Raw genomic sequence first — 12,219 nt, forward strand, 5'->3', positions numbered from 1 at the left:
TCCACAATCAAAGCTCTATTTTTTTCAGTCAGGTGTTTAGGTTATTCTCATACCCTGTCTACTCTGCAATAGGCAACTGGGCAGTCACCAGATACTATAGCAGCATTAATTTTGGAGTTGCTGAATTCTATAAATACTAACATCCTTTGAATACGGAAACCCCAAGTTTGTACTTAACAACAGTGAGATCAAGGGCTTGGACTTTTGGGTGCACCATTACTTTCTTAATGTTACTTCTTATGAAATACTTCCTGTTATTTTGCTCTTCTGTATTGGCAACATCATCTATCAAGACACTCAAGAAAAGTGAGAAACCAAGAAGAATAGTTAGTTATAAGGATCGTAGTAGGAATACAGGTAGGTAACTTGGGATCCTCTTGCATTTCTCCTCTGGTCTGTCACCAAGACATGACACCCCAGCCTCCTGAACTCCTACCTATCCCATCAGCCTCAGTGCACCTGCTTTAGTTCAGTCAGAACTTCTCTCCTGAATCACACCAGCCACCTTACTAGCTTCAAGTATCTATTCTTATCAGTGCTTCTGCAGGGTTGTTGTTTTGTCTTGTTTTGTTTTGTTGTTTTGTTTCCAAATGCAAACCTGATCATGTAATTCCCCTGCTTAATAACCTGCAGCATCTTTGCTTTTAGGGTAAAGTTCAGACTTGTTCGGCATTCCAAGATTTGATAGTTCCAAAGACCCCGCCTAGGACTTATCTCCTGTTTACTCCAAAACGAGGTCCCTCGTTTCTAGGCAAGGAAAAGAGCGTGCTCTTTCCACACAGCATGCCTTTGTACATGCTGTCGATCTGCCTCGAGTGCTCTCAGCTTGTCTGACTTCTCTTCCTCTTCCCACCACTTCTCTTTGTTTCCTTATCCCTTTCCTTCTTGCAGCCTCTCCACCCCACCCAAGCCAGGATGGGCCGGCTTTCTGTTCTTCTATGGTATATACTCTATATAGATTGTATTCCTGAATTATTGGTTTGTTAGTGGCCTCCCGATATTCATATTACACACAGTCACTCCACCTCAGCTAATACCCATATCTCCAGTGCCTATCATAATGTCTGGAATATAAGAAGCACTAAATACATTTTTATTGGAGAAGTAATCATGATATCATTCCCTCTGTCTTACTTTTTCCCAACTTTTTCTTGCTCACTAACTTGCTTGATTTATTGTAGTACACATTTATTGAGCACTTAGTGTGTGACGGGCAGTGGGTTGGGTGCTGAGGATGTCAGTGACACACTCCTTGCTTTCAAGGAATTTGCCAGCCTAAGAATAAATTCAGCTGGTAAATGAATAGGAGGTATTTGGTGTGTTACATGAGGGAGAGAAGATGCAGTGAGGACACAGGATGAGGAAGAAGGTCCCATTCTGCCTGAGATTAGGGAAAACTTGCTCCCCATCCCCCAGTCCGTTTCCCCCCTTCTCCGATTTTCTCAGTGTCCACAGGAGGTGTCCATTCAGCAAGACTAGATGGATTTTTTTAAGAGTAGATTGAGGTCTCTCTTTCTCTAATAATGGTCTGTAGAGAACTAGGCAGTTTTAATTTTTATATTCTATATTCAAGACTTAAGAAAGCTTCAGAAAGTTCCATAATAGGGGTGCCTGAGTGGCTCAGTTAGTTAAGTGTCTGACTTTGGCTTCAGCTCAGGTCATGATCTCAAGGTTTGTGGGTTCATGGTTTTGAGCCCCATCTTGGGTTCCATGCTGACAGCACAGAGCCTGCCTGGGATTCTCTTTCCCTCTTTCTCTGCCCCTCCCCTGCTCGTGTGCATGAACACACTCTCTCTCTCTCAAAATATATGAATAAACTTGAAAAAAGAAAGTTCTATAATAGTCCATAAGCTCATTTTTTAGTTTTTCTTCTATTCAAATTCTTTTAAATATATCTAATAATAAAATATTTATTTATGATTTTCCCCTAAATCAAGACACTTATATTTAACCAATTAGGGTATTTACTTAATGTGAGATAAAAATTTCTAAGATTTGAAATAAACATGAAATTAAATTCCTTCACTATGGCCAAAACAGAAAACTCCATAAAAGCAAAAGATTAGCTAATAACCTATGATAATCACATTAACATCTTATCTAGTTCTAAAGAAATAGCAATGGCTTGTTGATTGATGTATTTAATAGGAAATATTTTTAGATGTGTGTGGCCATTCCCTGGTGAGTAACCAAACATACAAATAAAATAAGAAAGGGGCGTCTGGGTGGCTCAGTCGGTTAAGGGTCCGACTTCGGCTCAGGTCATGATCTCATGGTTCATGGGTTCGAACCCCACGTCGGGCTCTGCGCTGACAGCTAGCTCAGAGCCTGGAGCCTGTTTCAGATTCTTTGCCTCCCTCTCTCTCTGACCCTCCCCTGTTCATGCTGTCTCTCTCTCTCTCTCTCAGAATAAATAAAACATTAAAAAAAATAAAATAAGAAATTCCCTTCAAAAGTAAAAATATAATATTGCTTTCAAAAGTATAACATAAAAACTGTAATGCACTATTCTCTAAAAATATTGATGCATGTAGTATGGTATCTAAGCTGTGACTATTTTAGCTGACTTCTTTTATTGTATTATTTCTAAAATTAAAAACAAAACCAGTATTAAATATTATATTATTTGCTTCCTCTAAAGTACTTAAAAACATTAACTAATATTTCCTAGTTGTACAAACATTACATTCCCACTGTATGCCTTAAGGCTGAGAGAAAACCAGCAGCCATATAAAAGTAGAACCAAGTTAATCCGTTGCTTTCAGTTATAAATTTACTTGGAACTTTTTATGCTGTTGTGAGAATTTAACTAAATTCTGTTTTAAAAAGTACCTTAGTTAGGGATGATATGTATTATAGGGATGTATATATGCATATTTTATTATGTATACTATAATAATATTAAATCATATACATGTACATATATGCATACATATGTATGTGTGTATATACATACATATATATAATTCTTCCTATACCTTTAGTAGCTTCTTGATTACCAAATAATTCTGTAGCCTTGATGAAGGGATAGTTTTACTCTTTTACAAGCATGAAGCTCTTTGTGACCTAATTCCATCACAATTACAGTCAGCCATTTTTGTATGTGGTTCCCTATATACATTACATGTTCCAAAATCTACTTGAAGATAAACTGTCAGAAAACTGAACAAGAGACTTGTGTTTCTTTTAAGTGGATTCCCATAGAATTTACCATCCAAGCTGGGATGCTTTGAAAGCAAAAGGAGGTCTATTAATCATTATGCTGAGAGAAAAAAACCATTCTAAATCCTTAAACGTGGTTACTGTGGTGCTGCCTTCCTGTGTCCAGCGACCCTGCAGTGGGGAGACCAGCTGTAGAAGGCTGGGCACACACCTTCATCCCTTACCCAGCACAAGGCTGGGGCAGACAGTCTGACAACGACATGTGTTACAGTGTTTGTGCTTGGACTCTATGGTACTAAAAGTAGGCTTGAGGAGGAGGACTTTTTTCTTGTTCCAGAATGCAATCAAGTGGGTCTTACCTCCCCAGGTTGGCAAAAGGGAGCCTGATGTAGGAGGGGGTGTAGTGCAGAGAAAGGAAAGATGTTTGCGTTGCTCTGGTAAACCTACGGACACTCGTGCAATGAAACAAGGCCCTAATGGTCCCCACTCCATCAGCACCAGACCGCAGCTGGGATGCACACCGCTGGCTCTGCTGTCTACACCCTCACCACCAAATTTCACTTCCTGGCTTCATCCAGCTGGAATGGGAACAAGTAACAATACCATGACAATAGCTCAAAATCGTCACTCATGCACTCATGAGCACGTACTATATTCCAGGAGTGGTTTCCGCTGATTCAAAACCTGAGTTTGGCATATGACAACTATTTAAGAATGCAGTGAAATTGTCTTAGAAACCCAAAAAGCCAACACATCTCAGAGGTCCACAGTCCATGTTTGTCTTACTGGCTTCTCCCTTTGAATAAGCCCTACTCTGTAAGGAGCTCAGTAGCTACTCAGTGTGTTCTTTCTTCAGTTGAGATGCTGATCACTTGAAAGTTTTAACATTTTGGTTGTTTCGAAATATCTGGAATGACCCATGTACTCTCAGTAAAGGAGGTGAGAATTTACACTGTGGAAAAGGGAGAATTTACACCCCCTGGACCTTTCATTCCTTACCCAATGGAGGAGTCCCAGCAGAAAGAATATAAGTTAATGTCTTTTGCCTACTGTATTTCAAAAATACTCTTACATAGTTCTGCCTTTTTTTCATTATTTCCCATCAGGAAAGCTTTTTTTTTTTTTTTTTCTGTCTGGGATGAACAACCAAATTATTAATTGTATTTAAATACTGTGCTGTATGCAGAAGAGTAGCTGCCAAATTTGTTGGGACCTATAACAAGATAATTAATTATCCAGGAACACGAGGACTATTGGAGTGTTGGATATAAAGCAGATGGTGGGGGAAGAAGGATTAGGCAATCAGGATGCTGTGAGGGGTGTGATAAGTCTTTGAGCCTGAGGGGGGGGGAGGGGGCAAAGGGTAAAGACACTTGTGCACCAAGCCCCTGGGTCCTCCCTGCTGTGTTTTTCCCCACCCAAACGCTTCACTCATTGAGACTCTGGCTTCCCCTTCCCACTGTTGCCACATTCATTTTAAATGTCAGGGGAAGTCCGGGGAGGGGAGGCGCAGGTCTGCTCCCCTTAGACCCTGGACACAATGCCAGCATCTGCCGCAGCTCCTGTACCTATTCTGTGTAGGGGAATGGGCTGCCAGTACCTTCATCCCGACGTTGCTTGTAGTCAGATAGATTTAGAGCTTTAAAGAGTTTTATGCTTTCTTCAGAAGCAATTAAGATAAATTAATATTACAAGCAAATGCCATGAAATTTTTTCATTTGCAAATTTCAAAGACCTGAACGGAAGTCAAACGTTTTCTCAGAGAAAACCTGGTTGAGTATCAGTAATACAAGGTATAGAAGAAATAGTTACTACCCCCTTTCACCTTGCAAAGTGATATTCCTCTGTCTAATCCATTTATGAGAATTAGAAGGCTCGTTTGTACTGAACTCCACTTGATGGTAGAGATAATAAGCGACTTCACTATTGATGCTTTTCTTACAGATTACCATCATGATGTATTTTTAACTCAGAAAGGCATAGTATTGGGGCGCCTGGGTGGCTTAGTCGGTCGAGCGTCCGACTTTCGCTTGGGTCATGATCTCGCGGTTCGTGGGTTCAAGCCCCGCGTCGGGCTCTGTGCTGACTGCCAGCTCAGAGCCTGGAGCCTGTTTCAGTCTGTGACTCCCTCTCTCTGACCCTCCCCTGCTCACGCTGTCTCTCTCTCTCTCTCTCCATAAATAAAACATTAAAAAAAAAATTAAAAAAAAAAAGGCATAGTACTTGTTGGTATTACAGAGGGTGACATTTAGATTTCAGATATGAAAAGAACTATTTAATTGCAAACTTTATTACTCACATACTAAAGAAATACAGGATAGCCCACTTAAGGTATCTTCCCAATAAAGTTACTCATTCATCATAAAAAAGAGTGAGTTTCTGAAGTGGGGAAGTGAGCAGTCACCTTGCTTATCCCACCCTTTCAATATCAGGCCCATCTTTTATCATTTAAAGTAGAGCTCCCTAAAATAGATTACACTGACAAGTAGTAATTACTGACAGCTGCATTTAATTAGCAAAGCAGATTCCTGCTCATGACAATAAAGTATTATTACATGTTTAGCATTGGCACTCACAGTAAAAGAGGTGACTTTGCTAACACAGAACTAGAAGACCTGTTTTCTTTATTTAAAAATATGCACACACAGTTTGCCTGGAATTGAGCTTATGTTATGTGGGAGTGTCTATGGCTACAAAAAGAAAGAAAAACAGTAACTGTAAAAGTGGTTTAAAAAATAACAACAAGAACCAGGCAGATTGTACAAGGAATAAAAGTCCAGTGCCAACCATTGGCTCCCAGTCTGGAATTGTGTGTCATTGTTTTTGTGTCTGTGTCTGTGTGTATAAGTTTGTCCCGGGGGGGAGGGGGAGGAGTGTGTGAAAGAGTTTGGATGTCAGAGATAGAAATGTAATTAGTCCATGTAAATTAGCCATTTCTGATTATACGAAGAAACTATTGTTTTTCTTTTCTTCTTTCCCCTATGCACAACTCTAGCTTACAGAGTATTTGAAAAGTATATGGGGGCTCCTGGGTTGCTCAGTCTGTTGAGCATCTGACTCTCTTGATTTTGGCTCAGGTCATGATCCCAGGGTTGTGGGATCAAGCAGCGCATGGGGGTCCCTGTTGAGTGTGGAGCCTGCTTAAGATTCTCACTCTCTCATTCTCTCTCTCTCTCTCTGTCTGTCTTTCTATCTCTCTCCCAACCAAAGCAAAACAAAACAAAAAGATACATGCAGTGAAATTTCAGATTTTATATACACTCTGGAGTTTAAAGTTGATTGTCATTTCCATCCATTCGTTCTGATCATATGAGCTTATCCTATATTTTACTACCCCTGTTTTTCCATTGTCATTGCCCTGTCTTGGTCTCCTCTGGAATTCTTACTGAGAACTTAGAATGGTCTGAGAACAAACAGCACAACAGGTGGTCAGCATCTTGTGCAATATGACCTTCCCACCCCCCCCACCCCCCACCAGTTCTCAGTGCACAGCTGGCTGCTGCTAGCTTTAATGACATGGAGAACACCACAACTAGTGCTCCTTGACTTACATGACTTTTGCTGTTTTCGTTATTTAAATGCATCCTTCAGGACATGGCAACAGGTCAGCTTGTCGTGGCATGAATCAGTAAACCCAGTCCTAGAACTTAGTGTTTTCTCACATTCATGGAACCCAATTCTGAAGCAGTTACTAGAGGTCAAAAGTATGATGTTACATGTCTAGAAGGTGCTTCTACCGAGATAGCCTAGTATGTTTCCACAATGCTGCTCTAAGTTATCTGGACGGCATTTATTTTTTAGGTTATAAAAATAGACTTCATGTAATATACTGCCATCTTGTAACTTGCCATTATAAATGCTATATTCATAAAAACTTATGTATCCATGGCAATAAGAGACAAAATGAATATGAATCAAGGAATCTGAATTGATCTTCAAAAAAATTTCCAGCCTCAAACTGGTCAGCAGATTTCCCCAACTTAACCTTTCTTTTTTTCCTCCTCTCTCTCACTCACTCTCTAGTGGACATAGGTAAAGAACAAGGGGGCTGCCCAAGACAGTATGCAGCAGCGTATACAGTGGAGATTTCCTCAAAGAATGTGGCCAACACTCTAGTTTGATGCTTCTCAATATCTACAGGTGCACTGTGACCACAGACTGTATTCACAACCCCAGACTGGGCACTGTCCCTTCTTTGTTCACTAACACTGCTCACTCCAACAAAGGTATTTAAAAGGAAAAAATTCAGGAGCATATCTCTGTTTCAAGGAGATTTTGCAAACAAAATTCTAAGAAATAGCATTTGTATGGATACTGAATATAAATATCCAGTGAGCATTTAGGTAAGACTTATTAAGAGTTATTTTGATTATCAAAGTGCAAAACTTTGCTAACATCCTAAATTTAAAGCTCTGCTGAATCTTGTAATGTATTGGCATGTAAATCCTATTAAGAATAGAGGTTTATTTTTATTTTGTGCTTTAGAAACCAACCAAGAATAGAAGATTATTCACTGAAAACAGTTTATAGGATTCAAGGACATTGACTGAAAAGAAGTATTGTGATCGTCGAAATTGGATATGTTTGACAACTCAATGTTTCAACTATAAAACTTTCCAAAATTAGATCTATAAAATTGGAAACTCTACTACACATCTGCTGTAATTACTGTGCTAGTTCATAAATTAGTACAGAGGAATAAAGGCCCAAATATTCTCTTTTAAGAACATCTTTGATTTTTAATATTGTCATACTCAGAATTGCATGTTCAGTCATGAGGCAGATACTCATTGAGAGCCTACTGTGTGCTGCAGAGATGAACCAAACATGGTCCTCTGGCTTCTTGGAGTCACATGAGAAAGTAAACTATGACATTGTAATTAAATAGGGACTAATTCAGTGTCCTTTTTTCCCTCCTACCAACTAGAATGTAAACTCCACTGAGAACAAGAATTTTGCTCACCAGTGTGCCCTCAGTGTGCCAGAATATTACCTGGCACATTGCAAGTGCTCATAAATACTGGTTGAATGGAGTCATTGTTAGAGAAGGTATTAAAGAAGGAGGGTAGAGGAATAAGGAAGAGACTTTCCAGGAGGTGGTAAACCTTAAACTCAATCTAGAAGCTCTAAATGGAAAATAATTTGAGTAAAGCTTACAGGGGCCTTATATACCTGCTTAAAGCTGTGTGGGGCTTTTTTTCTTTTCACTTGATTTTTATTGTGTTTTTTGTTTTGGTGTGTGTGTGTTTGTCTTGAAACATGCCTAAGGTTGAGTCAAAGAAATACTACTTTGACAGCCTAAAATAGTAAACAAGCAGTTTGAATCTTGGGATGCAGCAAACCTTCTTGAGACACTTCTCTCCATCTCTGCGTGTTTCACTTGCACTACGGCTGTATCCAAAAGCTATCTTCCTTCTGCGCTAATGCCTAATGAAATCATCCTCCAAACCAGCCCATCTTAACAGAGAGAGAACACTTCTATCATGTTTCTGTCCCACCGTATCGTTAGATCGGTCCCCTGATTTCTGTCAAAATCGGTCTAGAGTACGTATTTTGAAACTGGAACAGCCTTTGTTACAAAGCCTACATTACTTTGTGGCTTCAATACGTTCTTATTTTAACCCCGTGGTGAATCGTGCCTAGATAACTAACCCCATCAAGCTGACTTGTAGAATCCAAGCTAGATCTACTACACTGTATACATCAATCATCTGCAGATGCTACATTTAGCAAACCATTCATTCAGAAAGTTGGGATTAGGCCGATGCACTCAAGGTTCATTTCCTGCTGCAAGGCAACACAAAAGGTTGGGTTTTTTTGAAATCTTTGTTTAAATGTTCCTTTCTCCAGACTATTAGCCTGGAACCCAGTGTAGACATTTTCTGAATGTATGACAATCATTTCCTAGTTTGACAGTACTTCATTGACTAGCCACAGGTCATGACTATGGCTTCACGACTAAAGTTGTACTATGCTGTAACATCCCTTCAGTTGGGAAGATGTGTTATCAAAAATTGGAATCACTAGAAAACATAAGAGTGGTGGTCCCACAGACTGGTGTAAGTGAAAGGAGGCTATAAGAGGGGTTTGCTCAAGTGAACAGCCCTGATCTGGTCCATCTGAATGTGCTTGAATATGTTGGTCAAAAGTCTCCTTTCAGAACATCACTATACGAGAGACTATTGATAGACTTTGCATGTCCAGTTATCTCAAAACTTGGACTATGTTTTGGCTGGAGAAGGCAAAGGACATAAAAATAAGTCAATAACTGACAAGTAAAACCTAAAGTGCACAAAGAGATACAGTTTGCTGTGAAATACCCTGGTTATTTTTTTAACGGAATTCATTTTGATGGGCAAATATCTATAAGAAACTCAGGAGAATAAATCTGAGCCTACATAATGATTAAGTAATTTGGGGGGAAGGGTGTTCATTTTTTAAAACTTGGAGTCAGAGCCATCAAACTAATGTTGCATCAAAATGTTTTAGGTCCAAGGATTTTGTTCTCTTGTACTGTGATTGAATGTCAAAAGCCATGTGTAAATGATGAATAAAAGTCATGAGCTGAAACCAGAAACGCACCCATGTCAAGAACTACTTGCCCTTCCGGGGCCAAGTTAGAAATGAAAGTTTTCAGAAAAGATATTCGAGGGAACACAAGTATCCCTCTCTTCACCTGATTCAGAATCTTGGAAACTTTTCGATTTTTCGCATCTGGGAATTATATTGGGCGTCAGTGATACCTGGCAGCTCTTGCCTAAGGGGGACCAGAATGGGTAGGCATTTTCAAGCAGGTACATTTTCAGTGTAATAACAGCTATAGCAATGCACAGTAACTCTTTTGTTAGGTTGGGTTTATCTCCTTCACACTCCTTTTTCTTCCTCAATTTGAGTCTCACACTCTCAGGAGATACAAAAGGACAGGAAGAAATCTCTGCCCCCCAGTGCTCTTGCTGCAGTCTTGTCTGGATGTCTTTTTTAAGCCTTGCCTCCTGACTCACCATCCCTTCAAAACAGCCTTCTAGATCTCATTGGTTCTAGAGTTAAAATTGTCTTGTTCTTCTGAGAACCTTTGCAAGTATCCTCTGTTCCAAGGCTTCTCCAAAGCTTGAAACCCAGTTCTGCTTAATTCACATTCACCCTAGGCTCACCCATAGCTTTAGACCCTGGATAATTTTGGATGTGTTAGTTTTCTATTCATTGAGAGGAAAAGTGTAAGCTAAATATAGAGAAGTAACAAGATTTGTGTCGATCAAGCAGCCATTATATGCCACATCCTTATATTTGACTCTTAACATGCATTCTCTGTTACCTTCAGAAAAACCCAACAAGCTAGCTTCCATATTCCACTTTTATAGAATAGCAATTGCACCCTCAATTAAATTGTTCAAAGTTGAGCAGCTGGGAAGAGGTGGAAATAGGATTGAACTGTTCTCCGTCTGATATCATAAATTCATGACCCTGGCCACCGGTGATATTACCCACTACAGGTTACAATGACAAATGCTTTGATTTCTGAAGATAACATTGAAGTATTACTGCACTATTGGTCTTTACTAACAATTTAATGATTTTACCTGTATCCCCCCTGTACACACTTAATAATCATCCAAATAGAAGTCCTTAACCCCTTATAATTCTACATCATTAAATATGTTATTTTTCTCTTCCAACAACAATCCTGCTTTACGGTTTTTGTTTTTTGTTTTTTTTTCCTTTCACCTTCTAGGTAAAACAGCTTCCCTCCATTCTGGTGTATGACTTCTTATCACAGATGTTACTAAGGAATAGGTTAGGTTGTGCTGAGGTAACAAATGACCTGACCTCAATGATTGCACATCACAAACATTCATTTCTCTCTCCCACCACAAATTTCCATTCCAGGCTGGAGGGCTCTTCTCAAGGTGTCTGCTCTCTGGGACCCCGGCTGTTGGAGCACCATCCATGGAGACTCTTGGCTGATCTTTTGATGCAGGGAAAATAGATCACCATGGAGGACAGGCTGGCTCTAAAAGGATTCCCTTGGAAGGGACACAAGTTACTTGTATTCATGTCATTAGTCAAATTGATTCCTATGGCCAACTCTGACATCGATGAAGCAAAGAAATACAGCTCACCCCCAGGGAGGACCAAAAATTTGGGAAGTTTAGTACTGTCTACGGGGTTAGATACAAATGCTGGGCATTTCCTAAAAGTACGATTTTTCTAATCTTTTCAGTGGTAAGTCAAATAAAACTTCAGAGAGAGAGAGAAGTATAGAAGGCAAGACGAAAAACGTCTGCAAGGTATTTTCTCAAAGGCGACTTCTACAGAAATGGCCTCCAGGATTCCTGTCCTTTCACAAATAGATATCTTCACCTTAATTACTTCTGCTAAAATGGATTTGAGTCATTATCGACAGGGAATTTATATGCTTCACCATTGCCTTTTGAATTTAGAACATATATTTAGAATTTGGAATCATGTTCTCTGATGTCAGTTCTTCAGCTGATTTTTTTAATGTGTTATATGAGCAAATGTAGATTGTAACTATAAACACAGTGCAAGGAAAAGGCAGGCCCATCTGTCTTTTCCAAACTTGATTAGGGAAGGTTGCGCAGACAATACTTTTGGTATGGTTTTAAAATTAAGGTTAAGTTGCTTTGAAGCCAATTGATTTATTCATTTTGAGGGTTAGGATCAAACAAACTGAAAAAAATAAACACATTCCCAAAGACACATTATGTTGCTACTTTAAAACCACATTTAGGGGCACCTGGGTGGCTCATAAGGTTGAGCATCTGACTTGGGCTCAGGTCATGATCTCATGGTTCGTGAGTTCAAGCCCCGCATCGGCTTTGTGCTGACAGCTCAGAGCCTGGAGCCTGCTTCAAATTCTGTGTCTCCCTCTGTCTCTGTTTTTCCCCTGCTCGCACTCTGTCTCTCTCTCAAAAATAAGTAAACATTAAAAAATTTTTTTAAATAAAAAAAACAAAACCACAATTATTTTTCAGTTGCACAGGAAATACATGTGATATGGAGAGCTTTCCTCCTCTGACTTTGGTGACAGAGATTTTG

At 39.6% G+C, this 12,219-nt stretch overlaps 1 protein-coding gene across 1 annotated transcript in view; it reads left to right on the forward strand.

Annotated features, from left to right (window-relative positions):
- LOC120243733 (dapper homolog 3-like) overlaps positions 1-11,934 on the forward strand; it is a 52,810-nt gene extending 40,876 nt beyond the window's left edge. The window contains exons 7-8 of the mRNA XM_039249964.1: positions 277-357; positions 11,047-11,934. Of these exons, the coding sequence (XP_039105895.1) occupies positions 277-357; positions 11,047-11,132 (167 nt within the window). The 3' untranslated portion in view covers positions 11,133-11,934. The remainder of the gene's footprint in view (positions 1-276; positions 358-11,046) is intronic.
- The last annotated feature ends 285 nt before the right edge of the window (positions 11,935-12,219 follow it).

The sequence above is a fragment of the Hyaena hyaena genome, unplaced genomic scaffold (genome assembly GCF_003009895.1).
Source record: "Hyaena hyaena isolate Hyena2069 unplaced genomic scaffold, ASM300989v1 scaffold_355, whole genome shotgun sequence".
Taxonomy (NCBI): domain Eukaryota; kingdom Metazoa; phylum Chordata; class Mammalia; order Carnivora; family Hyaenidae; genus Hyaena; species Hyaena hyaena.